This window comes from Lagopus leucura, unplaced genomic scaffold (genome assembly GCF_019238085.1).
Source record: "Lagopus leucura isolate 7727_CA_CO unplaced genomic scaffold, USGS_WTPT01 Super-Scaffold_100036, whole genome shotgun sequence".
Lineage (NCBI taxonomy): Eukaryota > Metazoa > Chordata > Aves > Galliformes > Phasianidae > Lagopus > Lagopus leucura.
Window position 1 is genome coordinate 1226197 of NW_024962285.1, and position 24998 is coordinate 1251194.

The 24998-nt window shown below is 44.2% G+C and overlaps 1 protein-coding gene across 1 annotated transcript in view; it reads right to left on the reverse strand.

The window, feature by feature from the left end:
* The window catches only part of PALM2AKAP2 (PALM2 and AKAP2 fusion), a 250912-nt gene extending 239083 nt beyond the window's left edge, over positions 1-11829 (reverse strand). Inside the window, exon 1 of the mRNA XM_042882819.1 lies at positions 11443-11829. Within this exon, the coding sequence (XP_042738753.1) occupies positions 11443-11487 (45 nt within the window). The 5' untranslated portion in view covers positions 11488-11829. The remainder of the gene's footprint in view (positions 1-11442) is intronic.
* Positions 11830-24998: the final 13169 nt, after the last annotated feature.

Consider the following 24998-nt stretch of genomic DNA (forward strand, 5'->3'; position numbering starts at 1 on the left):
TGTAGGCTCCTTATGATTGAGTGACTGAACGACATCTGAAAGGAAACAAAAATCCTGGTAGCTCACTGTAGGAGGAACATGGAGAGCATTTGGAACATTTAAAGAAGTAATTTTCTTCATTACATCAAACAACTCTGACTTCTACCTCTCCTTTAACGTCCATTTCATAGAGCTATAGAACTACAGAATCACTGAGTGGCTTGGTTCAGAAGGGACCATAAAGTTCGTCTTAGTTATAATCCCTCTGCCATTGAAAGGATTTTCTATTTTTTTCTGGTTGTTTCTGACACTCTGGAACTTTCTATTTAGAAAGCCTTCCTTGAAGACTAACATGAAGAACTGGTCTAAGCAGAGTATATCTTGTTGTGCCTCGTGGGCAATGGTTCTGATCATACACACCAGCCTGGCTACCTCTTCCACAGCATGTCAGACTGCTGAGAAATGCTCCACTGTAGCCCTCTCATCCTTCCTTCAGAACTGCTGTCCAGAAATTAGTTAGTGCTGAGTGTTGAGAATTCTTTGTTTTAAAGGAAGTGAAGAAAGCAGGTAACCTGTCAGTACTCTTTTTGACTCTGCAGTTACTTCAAACCAAATCCAGGTTACAGGTATAACAACTGTGCTACAATGTCTGATTCAAGCCCACAAAACCCATCAAATGCTGAAGGAAGGTCAGTCCTGGAGAGGCCGTGGTTGGTACAGGCTTCCTGTACAGGTTTCTCCACTTGCAGCCAACAAGATGAGTCATGAAGCAAGCCGTGCAGGTGTGGCTTTGTGCCTGCTGAGCTCATCAGGGTCACAAACAGCCTGATGCCATTTGTGCCCATGTGGATGTCATCAAGTTAAAATGCTCCCCAATCCATGCAGATAGCAACAGCTGGTAAGCTGTCACATAATCTTTTTGGATCTTACAGCCTTACAACCAGCCACATCTGACAGACACACAATTGCCTGGTCAGTGTCATCCACACCAACACAAAATGAAATTACTTCACCACGTGATGAAGGTACGTGTGTTTTCAAAGGAACAGAGGTTGTGCATAATCTCTGTTCTCTTGTGTTTCCAAGAGGGTGTAGTTTGTCACAAAATATCGCAAACTAAAACCAAGCAGAAACTGAAGCTGTTGGTACTTTGAACAACCACCCAGTTTGTTACACTTTTTTTTTTAGGACTGTTTCCAAGGGTGGTGTGTCCATGGGCAAAGAAGGATGCTGTAGTACTCTCCCTACAGAAAGTGGCCAAATGCAGAAGGGAATTCTTCCAAATAACTTGAGATTTCTGAAAGAGTTTTGACAGGAGTTTCCTGATAACATTCTTCAGCTCAGCAGAGCTCTCCGTCCAATCTTTACTAGCAGTGGAATAATCTTTAAAATAAACCTTATCTCCCTTTCTATAAATTATAATATTATTATACTGTTTCAAATGTCTGAAAAAAAGGTTGCCATTAATTTAAAGAGTCACCTGGTCTGGAAATTACTGATTCTGGGCCAAGTGCTGTGTGGGATGTAGAGCCCTGTGAATTACTGAGAGATACACAGAGGAGGAGATGGGCATTGTTCACTGTTAGGTTAAGCTAATCATAACCTTTGCTCAGCATGATATGAAGTGATGAGGATATAAACATTAACAGAACACTCAAATTCTGATGTTATTATTCTTTGGTAGATCAGGAAACTGATAACTGATAACAGACTCTTTAGCAGGGTCTGATGTGTTAGAACACTGAGATATGGCTTCAAACTAAAAGGGGAGATTTAGATTGGATATAAGGAAGAAGATTTTGACAATAAACATGGTGAGGCACTGGCACAAGTTGCCCAGTGAGGAGGTGAATGCCCCATCCCTGGAGACACTCAAGCAGTGTCTCTGAGCTGATGGAGCTGCAGGTGTCCCTGCTCATTGCAAGGGAGTTGGACTGGATGGCCTTTGAAGTCCCTTCTGACTCAAATGGTTCTATTATTCTGTGATGAACAAAGAGCATGAAAGATGTGAACAGTTCTCTGTTTCACAGATAAGTAATCCTAAGTGAATTCAAGTCTAAATTTTGTATTTTCTGGAACGTCAGCAATAAAAAACACACATTTATCACAAGGAACTGCTATTTTGCAGCTATTTATTAATACAAAAACTTAGTGTTCAGAGATGTTAGCAGAATTTCTCAATTCACTTTTTAAAAATTAGAAACTTCTTTTTCCTGGCTGTCTAGAAGCTACTTCCTTAACTCAAATAGTTTACAGACTTCTCCAGAATGCTGGGGTCGACTTATGTGCATTCTTCATTCAGCATTTATCCCAACCAGAAGAAATGGTTGTAAAGATACATATTACCATGCCAGAAAATGAATCAGCCTTATACCCAAGCCCACATCGCTAAAGGGCAGTGAGTCTTTGCATATGCTTATATTTATTAAGAACAAATACTTGATTAAAAGCCAAGCATTAGTTTTTATGTCAGCATGGGTAAGAATTCAAAATAGATGACGGTTTAACTCCCAAATACCACATTGTCCACAAAGAGCTGCCAGTATTTGCCAGCACATCCAAGAGTGTAATTCTGTACCAGTGCCAGAGCAGGAGACAATCCAGTCCCCTACTCTGCCGTTACTGCAAACTTACTAACAACTTTGATGCCAGACTCTTGCATCAGCCTCCAAAAGAGGATCGTACTGGATTAGCAGAGATTGTTTAAAAAGGAAGTGCCAAGGTCTGCTGCAGCACAGACCACAGAGAGCCAAACAGAGGTGTGGGGAGAAGCTCAGCAGGAGTAGCCCTGCCCTGGCTAGCTGGGGTTTCACACTGTCTGGGAAGAGCAGCAGCTCCTAGAAAAAAGCACATCCATCTTCATCCAAAAAGAGCTCCCCAACCTGCATTGGTTGTTTGCCTTTTCTTGTGCAGAGATTGATTGTTTTTGTTGGTAAAGAGGAATAAAATTTACACACCTCCGGCATCATACCTTGTGGCTAAGTAACAAAAAGCATCTGTATGTCAGGAGCTACGTAAGTCTGGAGTGTCACTGCCAAAAGCCTATACCATTTCACTGTCACTGGACTTAGTGATCACTGTTAACCCTTAGAAGCACAGCCCAGAATTTGCGGCAGAAAAGACTTTTCTACTCCAAAACAAATATAGGATCAGGGCAGGAGTAGCATCCTCATGCTCCCAAATCCAACTGCTGAAAGATGCCATTGATCTGGAGCACACACAGCATGTGCTCATATGCCAATGGGGAGATGGCAAGATTTGAGACCATATTTCAGTGTTATGTTACCCAAATAAGGAAGCATGGGATTGCAGCCATGGCTTTGCTGATTCTGCTAGTGAAGCAGACAAGCAAATCCATTGTCTGGGCTTCCTTTTTCCCAGAGGTAAAAAATTACTCTGGAATTTTTGCAAAGTTCCTTGAGATCCGTGCACAAAGAACCTCAATAATACTATTCCAATGAGTGCTCATTGGTTACTGAGTGTGCACTGGTTTGTGCTTTCCTGAATGAATGAATGATACAGACTGGCCATCTCTGCAGTTAATGCATTTCACAAGAATTTGGTCAATGGAAGTTTGCATTTCACTCTCTACAAGAGTAAAACTCTTTGTAAAGCGAAAGTTAGATACAAGGAGTGGATTCCTGCAAGAGTAAGAGTGTTTTCATTGGCAAATATGCCCTACAAGGAGAGACTGGGAACAGGAACTGGGTCTGTTTAGTCTGGGGAAAAGGAGGCTGAGGAGAGACCTTACTGCTCTCTTCAAATACCTGAGAGATGATTGCTGTGAGAGAGGGGTTGGTCTCTTCTTACTGGTGACAGGTGATAGGACGAGGGGAAATGGCCTCAGGTTGTGCCAGGGTAAGTTTAGGTTGGATATCAGGAAACACTTCTTAACAGAAAGGGTTGTTAAAGCAGTGGAAGAGGCTCCCCAGGGAGGTGGTTGAGTCACCATTCTTGGATGTGTTTAAAAACCGTTTGGATGTGGTGCTCAGGGACATGACGTAGTGGAGGGTTGTTAAAGTTAGGGTAGTAGGGTTAGGTCATGGTTGGACTTGATGATCTTTAAGGTCATTTCCAACCTGAGTGATTCTATGATTCTATAAAAAGAGACTGAGCATCATGTGTGCATCATCTCAGACCCATGGCACTGCAATCACATCAATTCTACACTGCACGTAAGCTCCAGTGTTTCATCTGTGACTTCAAACAAATGCCTACTTCACTCTGACCACAGCATGTGACATCTCTGTTAAATTACAGTCCAGATTGGCTTTGTACAATATTTTCCAAAAATGTAAATCTTTCTCAACTATTTTACTTTAACAGAGACTTATGTAAAAACAAACAAACAAAAAAAAAACCAAAAAACACCAAACACACATGCATACACACACACACATGCACAAATTCAACCAAAACCACTCTATTCTCTCCCTCCCCCCTCCCCGCTCTCACCCTCCACCCCAATTAACACAAACATTTTGTTTCAGACTCATTTTGGGAAACTTTGTTTGAAAGGCACAAAATGAAATCCAGCATCTCAGCTCCTTGTCTGTGCTCAAGAGATGTTGGTGATGTGTTAAGGGCTAGGAATGTGCTGTGGAAACTGTTCTAAATTTAAACAGTTGATTTTGGGTAAGTCTGGAGACTGTCTAGAAATTTCTCAAGAGCATGTTTGTTTCTGGTTTCTATTTGTTCCAAGTTTCACTGATATCTTGACAGCAATATTTTTTGTCTTATTTCCGCTTCTCTTGCTGTCATGTAAACATTTCTAAAGCAACAACTCAGATAGAACCTGAGACGTTCAGTTTTCAGACATTATAGAAGTTTCTCTCTGGCTTTTGGCATAGAGTGAGCAAAGGTTATACCATTTTGAGCACTGTACACCATTTCCTTCTGTTTCACAAGTTCCAGAAGTCAAGACAAGATACAAGTGCTCTGAGGAAGGTCTCCTGTGAAGCTGACTCATGATATCGCTGCAATCCAGGGCAGGACTGCAGGTCTATGTGCAGGGAAAGCTCTCTTGAGATATTGCAGCAAATGCAAACTTAACTCTTCCTCTCCCACACTGCCTTCCACTGAGGTATACAGGAACCTCACAGGGTCATATTGTGCTCACAAGATAGACCTCATTTCGATTTAGTTCATGATAATCTAGTTTGCTCTTACTAAACACACTCCTGGAAACAGGCGCAGCAGGATGCAGCCTCCTGGCACTCTCCTAACCTCACCAGGTCTTCCTCACTGTACAGTTCTCAATAGGTCTGTCGAGGCCTCACTAGTCCTCCTGCATAAAGGGTTGTTAAGCACTGGAGTAGGCTCCCCACGGAGGCGACTGAGTCACCATCCCTGGATGTGTTTAAAAACTGTTTGGATGTGGTGCTCAGGGACATGATTTAGCGGAGGGTTGTTAGAGTAGTATGGTTAGGTTGTGGTTGGACTTGATGATCTTGAAGGTCTTTTCCAACCTGAGCAATTCTTTGGTTCTACAATTCTATGATTCTGTGCTTTTTCTCAGCTGAGAGTTCAAAATTTGCATGTGTCCTTCAATGTATAGCTACAGCTATAGAAATAGGAATGTTTTTTTTGTTCGTTTGTTTCATAGAATCATAGAATCACCAAGGTTGGAAAAGACCTAAAAGTTGGACTGGATGTCCAACCGTTCACCTATTCCCAATAGCTCCCACTAAACCATGTCCATACATCAGATACTCTGATGTAAAGCCTTCTAGAGAACAAGATGGCAGAGTAACAACTGTGATTAATCTGAACAGTAAATAGAATTGCAGATGGGACAGTAAGAGAATAATAAGGGGAAAATGATTAAATTACTTATCAGTTATATTCAAGTAAACTCTGGAAGGTGTTTTTTTAGCACTGAAACTCTGGAAAGCACATTAAGTTCCAGGAGTGTGCTACAGTAGCTACATAGGATGATTACCCTGGGTCAGACCATCCAATCCATTATTTTATTTTGGACAGTGTCAAAACCCAAGATATCAAGAGCATAACAAACACATGTAAAACTCTCTATTGCTCTGCCAGCTTCCAGTAATTTGCAGCTCACTTATTTACTCACTTGCTCATCTTACTCACTTATTTTCCGTGCAGAAAAGGCCTGACCTTCTTAATCTTTCTGCATGCTTTTCTACAGGACTGAAAATAACTGAATTCAAATGCATTTGATGGTGTGCTTAATTTAAAGACTAAAACATCACTTTCTGAAGGCACAAGAAACTAGATTATTAAGTGATTGCTGCAAATATACGCTACTGATTAAATGAATTTGCCACATTTTTCCATTTGATCTTCAACACCAGGAATTTCAATTTTCATGTTATGCCTCTGGCATAACATATACAAATTGTGGAGAAGTTTTAGGTTAATATAAATTCAGACAGAAGTTCTACTAGTCAGGACTTTTAATTTTGCAGGTGAGTAGGGAAAAAAGAAACAACAAAGACAGGATATTTGTTATTCTGTCAATAAGACTGCTCAAATTTATTGATATCAAATGATATCATTCTCTGCAATTATATGATTCTATGCCACTGTAGTCGCTGAGGTTCCAGACCAGGAAAATAGGTCGTTTGGGTTACCAGTGGAGGTGATACCATAACTATACTGATACTACCTTTCCAGAAAATCATTTCTATTGCTATTCCCAAAGAGCTGTTGAAAAACTGTTGCAATTTTGTAGGTATGAGTACCAGCCTTCTTTTTGGAAGGCATCTAAGTCTGCCCCAGGGTTGGTTTCAATGGTGTGAAGCTAATCTTGGTGGCTGAACAACGATTCTGTTTTCATTCCCTCTGAATGATCTCCCACAGTACCTCCCACTCCCTTTTCCACGCCCTCCTGCACTTGATGCAGTCCTGCATCATTCCGCCTTTACGCCCGCTGTGCACAGGTGTGAAGGAATTCATTTAAAGAGGATTCCATTTCCCAAACAATCCAACTTGTTCTGAAGGGCAACTTTTCACCATTACTTGCTCCTTCACATTCTGTGTGCTATCATCACATGATAATCTTGATTTTGTTTTTATGTCAGACTATGGATAGAGAACATGTTGAAGCCTGGAAAATTGGGTTCACGAATCATGGAATCACAGAGTCATCAATGTTGGAAAAGACTTCAAAGATCATCTGGTTCAACTGTTAACCCATTCCTACCACGTCCACTAACCATGTCCCTCAGTACCACATCTACACTTTTCTTGAACAACTTCAGGGATGGTGACCCACCACTTCCCTGGGCAGAACATTCCAGTGTCTGACCACTGCTTTGAAGAAGGAGTTTTTCCTTAAACTCAAACTGAACCTCTGCTGGTGCAGCCTCAGCCCCTTTCCTCTCTTCCCATCACTGTTACCCAGGGGAAAAGGCCAAGCCCCATCTCACCACAACATCCATTCAGATAGAAATAGTCAGCTTTCTGCCTTCAGTCTAAGGAGCAAGACTCCTCGTCAGTCGTCTCCCTCATTAGCAACAACTTTGGAAGACCTGTCAGCTAGTCAGCCCTTAATCCATCTAAGGTGTACCCCACATGTCCAGAGAGTGCTATTTTTAAACAACAGAGTACTGCAGTACTAAATCAAACATCTGATGACATTTCAGCACATTATATTCAGTTCAACAAACTTGTAATTGCACAGATGGAGAAGAACAGTCTTTACTGACAAGAGTTATCTTTGACACAGCTACCTGGATGTCAGCAACAACTTTTCTTTAATATTTCACTTGCTGGTAGAGCTGGGCATTGGTAAAGGCAGAGCACTATTACTAGTGGGTTTACTTGCTAAGAAATCAGTACATTTTAGCAATTTCCTCCTTGTGTCTGGAGTCTGTGTGGAGTCCTAACCTGAATGCCACTTCTAGCTCCTGTGCTGATAGTTGCCCTAGTGAAGGCTTTCTCCTTGGTGTTTAGTCTCCCAGTGATTACCTTTAATTCATACACATGCTGCATCATACAGACATTTGTACCTTGAATGCACTGATACACACATTCAGTGCCTTCAACTTCCCAGGTTTATGAGTGCTATGTAAGCTATGGAAAATATTTACATTGTGTAAATGCTTGCCTATAATTAGGCCACTGTCTGATAGTGATATCTGCAGTCAGAGAGAATGGGGCTGTAGTGTAAACTGCAGGGCCATGCATTTTACTTGTCTGAATTATAACAACCACTTGGCTCACCTGTCCCCTGAATCTACTGGCCACTGAGCAGACTTCCTCCAGCACCACTCACATGCCAAACTTTTGAGCTACTTAATACAGACATATTTTTTTTAAGTGAAAAAAATGTCACCTTTTCCACTCAAAATTTAACCCACTGCCCTGTCTTCAGCAGAAGAGCACACTGAAGCGTGCTGCAGAAGCTAATTGACAAGAAGGCTTTCAGCTTCTTGTTGGAACCTATTGCTTGCCTACTGTAGGCACTCAACTGATGCTGAGGTTGAAGATAGGCTCAAAAACAGGTGGTAAGGATGCTGGGGCATGACAGAAGGATTTGCCACTACATGGTGCCCAGGTGGGAGATTGGAGGTGGCCTCTGATGAAAGAGGGATCAGAAAGCCAACCACTCCTGGCCATCAAGGTCCTTCCCAGAACACAGTACTTCTGCGTTTTTCCTAAACAGAGACCTGAGCTCCAATTCCCAGTGGCTGTTTTGCATCTCTCCACTTTCCATACTGGACTGCAATCAAAACTAGCAGGGTCTGAAAATCAGAGCTTAAACATGTGCAGTGGCTTTAGCAACTTATCTCTTTAAAGATTCCCTCTCTTTCTCTCTTTTTCTTTTCCAAAACCACATTTTCTATTTTTAAAGGCTTATTTAGCTGTTTCCTCCCCTGATAAATTAACCATAGCATCCAAGCTCTCCACAGTCCTGCGTGTACCTCAAACAGCTCTCCAAGACACTGGCAAAGCTCACGGTTTACAGACCAAAAATGAATGCACAGAGAGGTTAAGCACTCACTGCTGGCAAAATAAGTGGCTGGCCTGTGTTCACCAGTGTTCAGATTAATATCCTGACAGATCCCTCTTTTCCACTTCCCATGGCACTTGTCCGTGTGCCAGAATGGCATACACTATAACTGTTAGCAGTTAGGGTAAGAAAGAGCAAAACCAACTCTTTGGAAGTTGTCAGCCTTCTGGTCTAAATATTCACATTTCCATATCTAGATTTTGCTTTCTTTAAGTATTCAGTGGTGGGCATTTAAAATTTATTCTTCTCTTCCTGACAAACCCATCTGCCATGGCAATTGTGAAGTCAAGCAAATGTCTACAGGCAGCAGTGTTCAGCAGTCCAAGCACTGTGGTAGGAGCTTTTCTCTCTGTATGTTCAGCATTCATTGCAGAGCACTGATGCAAGCATTTGCTCACCTGAATGAAATACTGCAGCTTGTGTAGATTGTTTTTCCACTGATAACTCTAGAGGGAACACCAGTGCCAGCTTTCTCTTGTTCTAGAGAAAAGACATGCAGCTTATGATGACTGACCTTATTTTTGCCAACCAAGCGGCAGAAAAGAAATACCAAACTCATGTCACATGGCTCATCTGGATGCAGCAAAGCTTACTCTGGAAATAACCTTATCTGTGTTTTGAATAACACCTGTGACCACCCAAGTGCAGGAGAAAAGTCACCTCATTATCTTGCATGGAAAACCTGCTGCTCTGCGATGTGTAGGCCATAAGCCACCTAATAGACCCATGCTCAGATTGAAATAAGAAAGAATGTTTTTGATGCTGAAGTTGAATTCTTTCAATTTAATTCATTGCACATATCACCACATATACCACATTTTACTTGCAATCAGCCTAGCAGGTGCTATAGAAATAGAAACCATAAAGGAAATTTACAGAGAAAACGAAGATCCAGGTTCTCAGGGTCCTTTCCTAGCAGCCTAAGCCTACTCCAAGAAGCTATAACACACCAGACAATAATTATATCTCTACAATGGCCTCAGTGGCGTGAAATGCAAAGCACCAAGAAGAAGAGCGTCTGACTTACTCTGCTGCAACACGTAGGGATGTCTTGTGGTGTGGCAGTGGGTGCTGACTGCTATGCAGGCAGGAAAAGCAGCAGTAATGTAAACCTTTTTTTTATTTATTTTTTCAATTTGGAGATGGAAGTTTTCCAGAAACATGCACAGCAGCAATATGCTGAGCTGCTATGCAGCACAGCTCTCCCTTATTTATTGCTGCAGGAGCCCAGAACCTGAGGCAGTGACAAGGGTTAGCTCCGGAGCAATCCCAGTGCTTTCATTTGGGGAACTGGCAATGCCATAGAACTTTGAAACAGCCTAAAAAATTTACCTACTTCCTGCTGCTTGAATATTAAACACTTACAGTATTCCCCCCTCACCCCCCCCTTCCCCGGAGCACACGATAAGCATTTGGTGTTTTTCCAGCGAATATTTCAGAGAGGTAAGAAGAAAACGCAACTGTCTGATTTATAACTGGTTATTTTACATCTCCATGGGCTCATCAGCAGAGCAGAGCACGCAGAGCAAACAGCGCGGAGCAGCACCGCAGTAGCGGCAGCAGCAGCCATGCCTCCAGCTACAAAGGACACCCGTGCTCTCTACCGGCTGCAGCACGTAGCATCTGTTGATCGCAGGAGAGGTGGCAGGAGATGGATGGCCGCAGCTCACGCGGGATGTGCCGCATGCCGCAGCCCTCTCGTGCCAACCGGGAACCGCGGGACCGGGTGATGTGGGCTACGTGGGGCTGCCCCACGGTGAGCCGGGCGATGAGTTGGCAGTGCCTGCATGCCGAGGGATATGGTTACCCACAGCCGGGCCCGGCCCCCAGGGGCATCCTTGCCCACAGTCTGCAGCGGTTCCTCATTACGAGTGACGGCGTGAGATATGGAAATGAAAGTTTTGGCTAAAATGGGGCAAAACGCTGCTCAGACCTCTCCCCTGGCAGGACGAAACTGCAGACGATTTGCCTAAAAGCATGCATTCAGCTATGGAGCTGGGACGACAGCTTATCCAACACGTAATTACACGATTCTGATAACACAACGCTTGTACTTGATGGTATTAAGAATTAGTAACACCAGAACCGCTTCCTGCAGCAGAAACCGCCCTGCAGTAGATCCATTATGTTTAACTTCTTAATCAGCTCAGCTCAGCTCCAGCTGTGTGAATACACCCTTTTCAGCAGAGCACGGATTTTCTCCCGCAATCTCCCCTCCTCCCCACTTCTTCCCTCTTTTCTTCTCCATCATCAATCTTCCAAGCATGCCGCTGTGCGCTCGCGTTTCCCTCCCGCACGTGTCAGCTCAGAGAGCTTCACCGGAGCCCCTTCCCCAGCCAAACCCTGCAGGGAGGCAGTAACCACCGCTCTCCGATGAAGAACTCAGTGCACAACTTGGCGGCGACCCTGCTGCCCATTGCCCCCTTCCTGCGGCTCCCTCGGCAGCAGACAAAAGAGCAAGTAATGCAAAGCTGACTTACTGCTATGGCTTGGAGCCTCTCCCTGTGCAACTCTGCTTCCGCCATCCTGGAGAAAAGGACACGGGAGGAGAGAAGGAGGCAGCAGGAAAAAAAAGCCCGTGCCAACACAACCAAACAAAAAGCAACAAGAGTGAAGCGAAGCACACACTGCAGTCACCCGGGGGAACTGGAGTAATTGCAAAGAAGGACGAGCTCCTGTGCAGTAGTCAGCCACTTTTGAAGGCGCTGCGGGCTGGCTCACGGTAGGATCATTTCAGTTGCTGGACCAGTGCCTGCCTCGCTGTCTGTCTCCCAGCTGTATTACTAACTGCATTTCACTGCAGCTTCTGTGCGCTGTTGCTGTCACACAAGCCATGTATGCACTCTCGCAGCAGCTGAGCACAGGGAGAGCTCGCATGGCTATAATTTTTTGCCTTGACGTCTCAGCTCATTTGCTCCTCCTATGGAGCGCTGGGTCGCGGCAGGAGCTTGACATCTGCGGTGCGCACAGACCCGCAGGACTGCAGCAGGGGAGCAGTGCTGCTGCACCTCCCGCACAGGCAGGCAGTGGGTCTGCGGGGATGCAGCAGCCTGGTGGGGCTGGGGAGGGAGCGCCGAGGGGCAGTGGAGAGGGAGTAAGCATGGCTGTCAGTAGTAACAGGGCACAGAGCTGCAAGGAGTGAAGAGCACATGTCAGGGGAAAGGAAGGTGGCTGTGCATGGCACGTGTGAGAATCCATCTCTGTCAAGTGACAGAGCTGCAAGTAAAAGCCGCCTTGCTGGAAATCCAGGCTGTGTAATAGGTAGGGAAGGAGGCAGGAGGGGAAAGAAGGAGACCAGCACAGTGATTTTTGCAGCATCATCTTTGTTTTTAGCTACAGCATTGGTTTTACATTCTTCAATTGGCAACTCCTTCACTCCTCTCTCACTTAGGCTGAAGAGCCGCTCCCTCCCAGCCCCATCCCACTGGGTGCCATAGCACAGCAGGCACAGGACTGCCCTGTTGGAGAAGTGTGCTGTGCAGCAGAACCAGTGGCTTCACAACCACCTGCTGACGGACAGGCAATCTCCATTGTCATGGGAGAGACAATCTGGAGGTCACCTTGTTTCACTGAATCATAGAATCATAGGACCATAGAATCATTGCAGTTGAAAAAGGCCACTAAAATCATCTGGTGCAAACCTCAATGCATCCTCACTGTGCTCACTAACCATGTCCTTCAGCATCACATCTATTTGTTTCTTGTACACCTCCAGGGACAATGACTCCAACATTTCCCTGGGCAGCCTGTTCCAGTGTCTGACCACTCTTTCTGAGACAAAATTTTCCCTAATACCCAACATGAACTTCCCCTATTGTCAGCAAAACCGGGTCTATAAGCAGCATGGAAACCCCACTTTCCCACTTACTCCCTGCTTTCCACAACTTCAGAACAGCAGTTGGCTCCATGCCCAAGGGAACAAAACTGAATTTGCCAATTACATGCGCTGCCTGGGGTAGTACACACATTGCTCCCAACGCACTGGCACAGTTTGCAGACACTGAGACTCCTTGCATGACCTCTGTTTCTCATGTGCTTGCCCTCTGGTGTGCCTTCCAGACTGATGTTTTACCTCTCCGATGGCTGCTTTCTTCCTTCAGCTCCATTCCATTTGCAGAATGTGACTTCAGGCATCCCCATGTCCTGGTCCCATTGCCTCTCTGGTACCAGGCTCCTTCCCTCGTGATGGCATATCAAAGTGACTTCTTGCTTAGCTCTGCCTCTGTGAAAGAGGTCCTTTGTTGTACCAAAGACTCGCAGAATATTGCAAAACCCTGGTAATCTCTGTGGCCAAAAGCAAAGTTTTACTGCAGTATCCCAAGTGAGTGGTGTTCATAAATAGTTGTCAGGGTGGGCTCACAGCTATGGGAAATGCAACACCAGCTTAAACCAGGATGCTCTTTCAATCTTCCAGCTTGGCTTAAATAATCTGTTGAATGGCATCTGACATATAGCTTATTTGTTCACTTTTGGCCTTTTGTTTTTATGCAGAACTTCCTTTTCTGTTGCTGTTGTTGGCTTTCACAAAGGTCTGCGCTTTACTGCTTATATTACTACAGTTGGTTTTGAAATACCCTATCACACATGTTGAGACACCTATACTCCCACAATGCACTGAGAACTTACATGGGCAACTCCTTCTGAGGCTTGCGAGTTATGCAATTAAATCCCTTCAATACCCTTCTCATGTTTTGCTGTCAAGCCTTGCCCCAGGGAGGAATTCAGCTACAGGCTGTACCCAGCAAAGGTCAGGGCATGACTGGTGCAGGCTGTGGCTGGAGTTGGGATCAGGCCACATCCACCCTGAAATGCAGTCACATTTGATGCTCTTTCCTTCCCTACAGCAACTCTGCAAAGTATTGGGGGTTGGGCTCTATGATCTCTAGAGTTCCCTTCCAACCTCTACAATTTTGTGATTCTGTGATTCAAACATAGGTTTAAACACATTTTGTGAGCTCTTATTTAAGTGCATGGTGCTCACTCCATGATCATCCTATCTCCCCATTAGCTGCAGTGCTTGTTGCAGGTGATGGGTGCACACCAAAGAGGTTTGCACTCCACCTCATCTGGTGCAGATCGACTAATGGAGTATCTGCTGGATGGCTGTGTGAGCACCAAGCACATTGCTGCTATGAAGGAATGGGTGTGGAACTGTTCTCCAAAACTGGAACTGGGGAAGATTTATCAGAGTGAGACGTGATGCTCCGTCCCTGGAGGTGTTCAAGGCCAGGTTGGATGGGGCCCTGGGCAGCCTGTTCTAGTATTAAATGAGGAGGTTGGTGGCCCTGCATGTGGCAGGGGGGTTGGAGATTCATGATCCTTGAGTTGCCTTCCAACCCTGGCCATTCTGTGATTCTGTACAACACTGTTGGTACCAAGAATATTGTGTTATTGGAGATGCGTGCTGATTTTGTTTCTGAAAGTTCACGCCAGAAGGTTAACAGAGAGCACCCTGGTGGGATGAATTCTGTGAGGTGCCTTAGTTGGCCATGACGTAGCCTGTGGAGTTTTGTTAAATAAAGCAGCTTAAAATGAAACAAAACGTAATTCAATTATTTACTTCCTCCCCCACCCTCTTCATTATGATTTTTGTTTCCAGAATATTTTCCTATACTGGTGAAGAATGTACTAAGATATTAGGAAAACTAGAGAGAAGAGGGGGTGTAGGAAGGAGCAAGAAGCTGCTAGAAGACCTTGCAAGCAAGAGGGAAGTATTCTAGTTTACTGCGTTCAGTAGCTACAAAAGGAGAAGGGAAAATATCCCTGTTATTTTTCAAATGTCAGTAAGACGGCTGTTGTTTTCACCATGACTTTTAAAAGAGCAAAACCCAGTACAGCTCAATAAGGCGTGAATTGCATCCCATTTCCATAAAATAGATTGCTATATTTATTTCTCTAGAAAAGAGTGCAGCAAACAATCTGTAGTCCCCACTCACTGCAGGGAATCCTGAAGGCACTCTGAGCTAAGCATAGCCTGAAGTTCTGATGAGACAGATCACCTAAACAGTGAAAATGGGGTTCTTGTCTGTTCCACAGAACTGAGCTTAGGAAAGCTCAGGGTTAGGAAAGGTTCTATTTAAACCACCCCTGTGTGTTTTCTGACAACCAAAGCTTGTCACTGACCTGCACAGTATCAGAACCCTGCTGCAGAATGCCAGGCACCCTGTTCTCAGAGCAAAACCTTGGCTCCCTTCCTGCTGGCTATCAACAGGACTGAGTCAGTCTGAGAAACCAGACATTGGCCTGCAGACTGTGTGTGGAAGGCAAACTCACACACATGCACACAAAGGTTGAGACCGACGCCTCAGCACTGCCAACGTACCGACATAGTTTTGTGGTGACAAGTTGGTGGCTGGATCCTGGCAGCGGCTGTCAGGAAAACAGAGCAAAGAGGGAAAGCAGGCTTTGCATTTGCATTTCAGATAGATTAAGAGAAGATACTTCTGTCTCTTAAAATTACCACATGCCAGCATGTTGCATTGTGCTACACTTACGCTATGCTGGCATCCTCACTATTGTCAAGCCTTCTTCCCCAGAGTATGTTTGAACAGTATTATTTTAATCTAAGCTGAAATTCTGAGGTTTCATTAATCTGTTTTTTATATTCCTTACCAGACTCTGGCTTCAGATCTGAATTAAAATAGGCCAGGAATGAGAAACTCGTCCACACTTTTGATTCCTGTGCCCATTGACTGTACTCCCTTCCTGGACTCATCTCATATGAGACAGCCTTCAAAATTTTTGGCAGTGACACCACCCAGCATTTCCAAAAGAAGCTCCTCCATCTGCAGCCTCAATACGGGCCCAGCCTCACCAGCCAGCAGGCTCTTGCTGTCACCAACTCTTGTGTCACCCCTTCCCATGTCAGCTTTTCCCATTTTTTCAGTTTTGCCAATTGGTACCAAGATGTGGAGTTGAAGCATGCACAGTAGGAGACAGCATTGTTTGAAAATTAAAAAGCTGGAGCTCAGGGCTTTGTTTTAAATCTTCCCAAGACATCAGGCTTATGAATAGGTAAGCCATCGTTTATTAATATGTGCAGCCTATTAGGTTTTTCCTCATTGGTTTTGTTCTGAAGCAGTGGGGAGCTGGCATGGAGCAGGCGGTCTCTATGTGGCCTTATCATCCAACAGGACTGGCAACCTTGCCCACAGCAGAGCAGTTGGAACTGGGTGATCTTTAAGGTCCCTTCCAAACCTAAACAATTCTATAATTCAGTATTTCTAAGATTCTAAAATTCTATGATTCTAAAATTCTGTGACTAGCAGATACCGTAAGAGGCAGCAGACCCTCAAGAGCCCCCACAAAATGAGGTTTCTTGGTGAAATGAAGCTGTTGTCCTCTAGCAGTGATGCTGTCAGTGGCAAGTACAGGTACAAGAAGCCTTAGCTTTCCTGAGCCAGCCCCATAGATGTGTGTTAGGATGGCCTAACATCTGCTCAGCACCTTCAGTTCTTGGAAGGAGCTAATGAAGCAAGCCCATCTCCACTGGGGATTCCAGTGCCTGCTGCTGGCTTTTTGCCTCGCTGCAGAAGCCTGGCCCCTGGGGTGCAAAATGCAGAGGAGAAATTAAAGCAAATTTTTTCCAGATTCCTCTGCTCTCAGTGTAATTACACAAAAGTAAAATTCTGATTTAGCTCTTAACTTCTACTTTCTACCCTCAATGTTTCCCTTGCCAGCTTGCATCCAGCTGAAACAAGGAGGAGATAGAAAATAAGTTCTCCGCATTAAGTGTAGGGCAGAAATACACTTGTGAATAGACAAGTCTTCACTAAAAAGGGAGGTTTTATTGAGGTTTTATTCTATGAGGATAATGATGCCTCTGAAACATGTCACCACTATTTAACTGTATATTCCTCAGAAGCTATTAATGAACTGAGAACTTTCAGTGCCATCAGTTGCTCTGTCCACCCCATCAGAAATAGTCTGTGGCATTCAGTTTCACAGATCCTTACAACTTTAATGCTGACAGGGATGAGGCTCTTGCCCCTCTTGGCTCTTGAAGAAGGCTTGGATGTTCAAATCTACCAAGAGAAAGGGGAAAAATACACAATTCTTATTTTGAATTTAAAAGCTAGAACTTGATTTCTGAAGATTCTTGCATGTATTTCTGTGCAAACAGCACAGGTTGTAGCAGAAAGGCCTCTTTTAGCATCACACATTTCTATTTTCTTACCAGCTCAGCAGTCTTGACATCAGAACCAGAAGAGCTGGGTTTTACTGCTGCTCTGATCCCTGTCTGAACTTTACTTCTGTTTCTCTACATATGACAGAAGATAACTGTATAGCTCTTTTCATGAGACCTACTTGTTTCCAGGTCCTTTTCACAGCCTGAGTCAACTTCAAGGTGCAAGTCTGCCTTGGGCCAGGGCAGCATGCAGCAGTATGTATTATGCAAAGGCACAGCACTGCACATGCAAGAGTGATTTCTTCCAAGCATCATCACGGCTTTCATTTACACTCCATAGTCCTAGCTGCAGTGGTCAACTCAAAGGCATGCAAACATGCTGTAGCATACGTTTGATTGGAAAGGTGTCCCCAATGGTGCCTTACTTAGAGCACCAGGAAGATAAATATGTAGCATTCTCCCTAAAGCCTTTCCAATACTAGTGCCACGGACAGCAGTGGTAGATGGTGAGGAAAATCCCAACCAGGCTTCCTGAGGAAAATTGGAGTTCCAGTGACTTCCCATTATTGCCAGTCTAATAACATTGTTTTGTACTCTAATGTTATAAAGAACAAGTTGCAGAACTGATTTATATATTATACTGCACACCACATACAAGCTTCACTCACAATAAGATTATTATTAATCTGGTATCTCTGACGTGCAGCTAATTAGGAAATCGTATCTTACACCTTTGCTGCATAAATGTAACATTCAGAAGAGAGTGTTCATTGAGCCTAGTAGTCAGCAATTCCTGCTTTGAAATGCTTTTCAATGCAGTTAATGCTGATTTACAAAGCAGTCTAAATGATTGACATTGTCTTCTGTTAATTTTAGTGTGAAATGATTCTTAATCCACCAGCCTGCTATGAAAACTCCTGCCAACATGTCTACATTTTAAGCTTCTGCATATTTCACAATTTTGGAACATGGGAAAGAGTACAATACATAATTGTTACACACTGAACAGTAAAAAGCAGACCTTTTTAAATGAAACTATCTGGTAAGAGGCTGAATATTTTAATCCTCTCCTAGTACTTAAGCTGGCTTCTCACCTTTCTCCTGCTTTGGTAGATGTCCCTTGTGTGGGGGAAGTAACAAAATGCAGAGCAAGGCTGCAGGTATCCTCAGCTTCATGACAATTTCAGACCTTTGCAGATGGGTCTGAAGAGATGTTCATTGTGGCTAGAGTAACTACTGCTAGATGCCACAGGAGTGAGAAAGAAAAGGCCCCAGATGAGGCTGGATCTGGCTCACAGCAGGCAAGTAGCACAGCAGAGCTCACAGCAGCCATGCACTTGAAACACAAGTTCAGCACTAACTACAGTGACTAACAGTAAACGTGTAAGCAGGGCCTTCTGCGCAAATGGAGGGAAGGAGGCATGTGAGATCATTAATTTAACAATATAATACCTTTTCTCCTTGAATAATTCAATTGCAGAGCGAGAGCTGTACAGATTTCTAGTAGAAGGTTTGAGTCCACATAATGAAGGTGAAGAAAGTCCACCAGTTCAGGTCTGCTTCTGCCACTGCCCACTCCTCAGAGTATAATGTTTGTACGCATCAGGATGGTGGAGGAGCACTGGTTTATTTGTGAATATACGAAGAGAGAATGAGATAGAGCTAATAAAAAACACACCTCCTCTTCATGTTGCTACTCAGTGTGATAACCTACTGTATTTTTTATTCCCATTTGATCATCAGATAAACGCAACATTCAGTTGTTATCGGCAATACCGCATCTGCAGTTTTGATCTTAGAGGCACTCAGCAAAGGCATGCAGAATTCTCTTCTATCTACCTGTGTGTATCAGATCTATTTAGACAACTTAATTTTCTTTATAACTTAGACTGTTTCTCTTGAAGGAAAAATATATCTTTGAAAGACTGATAAAATGCTTCCAGTTGAGATTTGGCAGAAGACAGAGTGTTTGTTGATGCTAGTGCCCAGGCAATCACACAGTACATTTTTATGGCCGTTTCAGGATGCTTCTAGCATGTGTAAGCCTATATGCATATGTTTACAGCAGGACCAATGTTATAACTGGTGTTTGATGGCAGTGGGGTTGCAGGAGCCCTGGACATGTCTGTGTGAAACAACATCCTCAATAGATCTCTTGTTGCCAAATTACTAATTGTAAGCACCAATTCAGCTATATTGAATGCATGTGTCTCAGTGCTGCTGTATAAGTCTCATTAAAGATGGTGGCACTACTTTAGAAAACTGGAACTGTATGAAAGGACTTTAAAAGTCTGGAATTCTGATATTTCGGATCTATCTAGCAATATTGGTATTTGACTTTTTTTTTCTGATTATACAATAAGAAAGATGTAAAAGCATAGCTAATTTTGTGGCTTATTTCACGTGGAGCATGAAAGCAATAATTTCAAGCTTCTAATATTTTATTTGTATAACAAGCTTATATGCCTCCACATCAGTAATGCTGCTAAAACAGCAAACCTTTAAACCAAACAACAGACAGTTTTATTTAGTGGGGTAGGTCAATAAGGAGGCATTCTGTACATAGCATTTCTAATGAACCACTGACAACTTGCAAATCCTTCTGTGAAGTTATTTCTTTAACTGCATCTTTTTTGCTATTTTCTTGTGGATTTCTGCATACTGGGCTGCTTCTTTTCTGGTTGACCATTAGTTGAATTATGGTGGAGGTGCAATTCCAAAAAATTAGGTTAGTATTTAGTTTTTAAGAACTCTCATTAGACATGAAACAGTGTTTATTTATCTAAATATTTTATGCAGAAGACATGCATTAATTTTAATGAGATATAAAGATTAAAAAGCACTCCCCTTTTATTTGCTAAATTTCTCAAACGGTTTGATTTCTTTCCCGTAGGTGAGGTAGGTTCTGAGAAAAGTATTTTATGCCTTGTACTTTTCTGTAGAGTAAATGTGGAAATAGAAAATTGTGAACGGTGTGATGTATTCTTCTTTCTGTCTAGAAGATATGGCAATCTGCTTATTAATCCCTGTAGAATAACACTGCTTACAATCAGAATTTGTAGAAGAACTTTGGTCCTGATTTCTCTTCCAAAATATCACATTGTATGTGTTAGCAACCTAGGTTCCCAGACCCCTACTAATATATATTTCATTCGAGTGCACCCTCAGCAAGTTTGCTGATGACACCAAGCTGAGCGGTGCGGTTGGCACGATGGAAGGAAGGGATGCCATGCAGAGGGACCTCAGCAGGCTGGAAAGGTGGGCCTGGGTGACCTAATGAGGTTCAACGCAGCACAGTGCAGAGTTTGGCACTTGGGCCAGAGGAATCCCAGGCATCCATACAGATGGGAAGGAGCAGTGCTTGAGAGCAGCCCTGTGGAGAAGGACCTGGGGGTCTTGATAGATGAAAAACTTAGCATGAGCAGCAATGTACCCTTGCGGCTTGGAAGGCAAATGGTATCCTGGGCTCCATCAGAAGAGGGGTGGCCAGCAGGGACAGGGAGGTGATTGTCTCCCTCTACTCTGCTCTTGGGAGGCCCCATCCAGAATACTGCGTCCAAGTGTGGAGCCCCCAGTACAAGAAAGACAGGGAGCTGTTGGACAGGGTCCAGAGAAGGGCCACGAAGATGAGCAGGGGACTGGAGCACCTCCACTATGAGGACAGGCTGAGGGAGCTGGGCTTGTTCAGCCTGGAGAAAAGAAGGCTGTGGGGTGACCTCATTGCAGCCCTTCAGTACCTAAAGGGAGCCTACAAACAGGAGGGGAATCAACTCTTTGAAAGGGTCGATAACTGCAGGACAGGGGGAAATGGTTTTAAGCCAACTTAAAAGGAGGGAACATTTAGTTTGGATGTCAGGAGGGAATTCTTTACAGAGAGTGGTGAGGTGCTGGAACAGGCTGCCCAGAGAGGCCGTGGATGCCCCGTCCCTGGAGGTGTTCAAGGCCAGGTTGGATGGGGCCCTGGGCAGCCTGGTTTAGCATTAAACATGGAGGTTGGTGGCCCTGCATGTGGCAGGGGGGTTGGAGATTCATGATCCTTGAGGTCCCTTCCAACCCAGGCCATTCTGTGATTCTGTTTATCAGCGGTATACTGTGGCAAGGAGTTCCACCTATTAGCTTGAAAAAGTACTTCTGTCTAGTAGACTCTCTTTTTTTCCCTTTTAGATTTGTTATATTCACTGCATCTGTTATATAGCTATCAGAGTTTTGATTGAATACCCTAGGCTGCCCATCTCATCCCAAGATGAAAGTGTACTGGCTGTGAAATTTTATAATGGAGATCATTCCTGCAATCGATGCAACTGTAGTTTTCCCAAACATCACAGAAAATCCACTATTGCAGAAATGAAATGTACCTCATTGTCTTCTGGAGTGAGGCAGAGAGGAAGAAAAATGGAAAATAAAAGGAACGTTCTTGATATTTTGAAGAGGAACAAAGAATGCATGATAGAAATGAGTTAATATTGAAAAAATGGTGGGAAAAAAAGATTTGTATTGGGAGAACTGGCATGAACTGTCACATGAAAATGACGGTTCTGGGGAAGGAGAGCAAACATCTTGGACTGTTATTTTTGAGTAGAAGATTCTATGATTTGGTGTTATTTTTGCTTTTGTTTGCCTGGAGTGAGCTGCAGTTTCACCAGATATGAAGACAGAGCTATGGACTCAGCATTGCTCCAAGTAGGAAGTTGCAGAAACCCTCTGGCATTGTTCATTTCAGTGGGAACTGTGAATAAGAAATGATTTCAAAGGTTTCAAAAGGTAGCTTAGGTTGTTTTGGAAATCAGTAGCTGCAACTTAAATTTGTATATACATCTGCCTGCCTGCATAAGGAGCTCTACACGCAACCTAGAGAAGCCTTCTCCCTCTGCTGAAAAGCTCAGCCTGCTGTATTCCTAATTGAGCAATCTGAGGACCACAGGCACTGCAGACATCGTAGTTTTTAAGCGTAACTATTTTGTGCTCCTTTGGTTCTGGATGAGCCACTCTGTAAGGGTGAGTACTGTCCATGAGAATGGTAGATGGCATACAGTCCAGCATCCTACCGTGGCTTTTGCATCCCAAGCAGGCTGCATGACATGGCTTCTGCTTGGAGCCCTTCAGCAGGTAGAAGCAGCTGCATTAGTCCCACCAAAACCACTCAGTGCCTGCACAGCGTTGCTGTGGGTTGTCTTCGGCATGCTCTGCCCCACATGGCAGTGATGTGTCACCCCACTGAGGCTCCTTACACCTCAGCCCCAAGCGCTCGCAGGCCCTGCCCACGTGCAGCTCCGCTGGTCACAGAGGGAGGCCAGGAGCTCCCCCTGGGCTCCCACAGAAGGCTGTTTCCCATGGCTTACAATGCAGCCAGCTTTCAGAGGGGATATTTTAGGCCGAGCGGAGCACAGCCTGCTTTCAGTGGTTTGTATTTCCCATCTCAGTTCTTAGGCCCTCACTGCAGGGACATGCCCGCAGGCAGGGTTACAGTTTTGCCCTCCCCAGCTTGACCCTAAGGCCACACTATCACCAGCTGTTGGCACAGGGACTAGAAGGGCCCCAGCCCCTCGCAGGGAGGCTGCTGCTGTGATCTGTTCCCTGCAGGCTGACACCCGGAGGGCTGTCGTGCGCCTGTGCTGTGGCTAAAAGGCCTTATAAGGCAAAGCCTGAGCAAACTGTGAAGCAGTCTGAAGTGTTCCTCAGTGCTGAAAAACCTCCAGGGAATGCACAACATACCCCTGGCAAAGATCACAGCATATTTTACAGCAAGCTCATAGAGTAACAAAGCAGATATTGTATCTTTGAGTTCCAGGCTCTGCAGGCTGCTCTCAGCAAGAAAATTAATATCAGGTCCCTTTCTTTGACTCATTTCCCTGTAGTGAGATGAGCTACAAATCATTCACTATATCTGTCCTTAAGACCTCATAAAGCTGCACATCAATCCTTCCTCTGGAAAGATGGTCTGCACAGCACAGGACTTATTTGGACATCTCTGTGGGCTGGTGGCTGAACAATGCAGAGCTACTGCAACCATCACCAATCTCAGTGCTGAGGACAAATTGAGCTGACTTTGCTCACATAACCCCCTCAGTAAGCCTGCCCTGCACAAGGTTGTGATGTGTGAGGACATCCATGTCCACGTCTTATCCCTCTGAGGTTTACAGCTTCCTTACACACTCTCTGTGCAGATCTGTGGGGAAAAGACTGCAGGCTACTACAGATGAGATGCTGCATGATGAGATGCAACATACAGAAAATGACCCACGCCATCTGCGCCTTCTCTTGCTGGTTGGGCCCTCGCCAAAGGTTCAGGTAGTAGCAGGATTATAAAGCAAAATAAACCAAGATGAATAAAATGGCTGCACCACAGGAGCTCAGAGCAGAGCTACTTGGCTGTGAGGCTGAAGCAAGCATGGCTGTGGCTTCCACGTGCACTGGAAGCAGGGACAAAGGCTGGATGTCTGTGGCTGAGGACCCTGAGGATCATCCTTTTCTGCTGGGGTTGAACAGCATTCAGAAGCAAAGCTGAAAATGCTGCCTTTGCTGCCTTTTCTTATGCCTGTTATTTACAGCTAGCTGCAGCTTCTAGCAGAGTTCAGCTTTCCTTCAATCTGCCTTTGCTGAAGCTCTTCTGTGTGCTCTGAGGTGCTTACTCACAGAGCAGTGAGCCATGCCAGAACAATGTGGGCCAGCTGGATAGAACTCCTGCCAGTCTGACAGCTGTGCCTTGAAATGCCCACAGTCAGTATCTCTGAGGTTCTTCTCTGTTGGTTCTGCTATTTACATTCTCTTAATGGAGCCTGTTTACAGCTCCAGCCCTTGCATTGTTATTTTCTAGTGTTTTAAAATGAATCCTGTGCTTTATTCTTCCTGCTTCTATTTATTTGCTTGTTTACATTACACAGGTGCTCATCTATCACTTATGTGGATATCCAGGGCTGAAAGTGTGTTTTGTCATTTGTACAAAGAGTTGTACAAAGCACCATTAGTAACTATATGAGTAACAGAAAGGTGTGGATTGTAGAATGATGTTCAGAAAGCAAGTTCAGTGAGCTGAGGTTTGTTTTCTCCCTCACACAGTGAAGTCCCATGGAGGTTACCTTGCTCCAGCTGAGCAGGAACTTAACTGAGTACCCCTGGGTACCCACTAGCATTTCCCTTCATGCATGAGCAGGTTTGATAGGTGTCCATGCAAGAGGAGCTTTACTTTTAGCAAGCGCATTCATCATTTGTACCTGATAACCCATTCATAGATGCCAAAAGTAGGACTGGAAGGATCTGCAGTCCTCTCTGTAATCCACTTCTCTGTGCTAAGATAAAATCAGATACACGGAAACCTACACAGTTACATCAGACACACATTGCCTTGGATGCAAAAGATACACAAAAAAACACTTTGTGTTTGTGACTTCATTCTTGAATTAAGCAGCATTACATTATGACAACCATCTTTGACAGAAGACAGGCTTATCCTACCTAATTTCTGGGGAGATGCCAGACAGTAGTTCAGCGTCATGTCTGCAAATCAGTCCCCAGAAGGTCATGCTAGAAGCAGCAGCCAGCTGAAGTGACCAAAGTGGCTGCAGGGTAAGAATGAGGAGCTGGTAGGAAAGTTACTCATCAACAGAAGACAAGTGACAGTGATTAAAGAGCTGTTTGTACTGTAACCATAACAAAAACTAAACATGGTTTGCAAGTATTCAAACTTTTCAGCAAATTACTTTTGTCCATTAACCCACACTTTTATGTACCGATTTCTGAAAAATGACAGCTAATTGACCTGGCAGGCACACCCATAAAGACAGTCTAAAATGAATATTGCAGAAAATCACATTTGAATTTTGTCAGCTGAAGAGCATTCTCATCAAAGACGTATAATCTCTAGGAAATGCCTTCTTTCAACAACTAACAGTAGTGACCAAAAAATGCCAT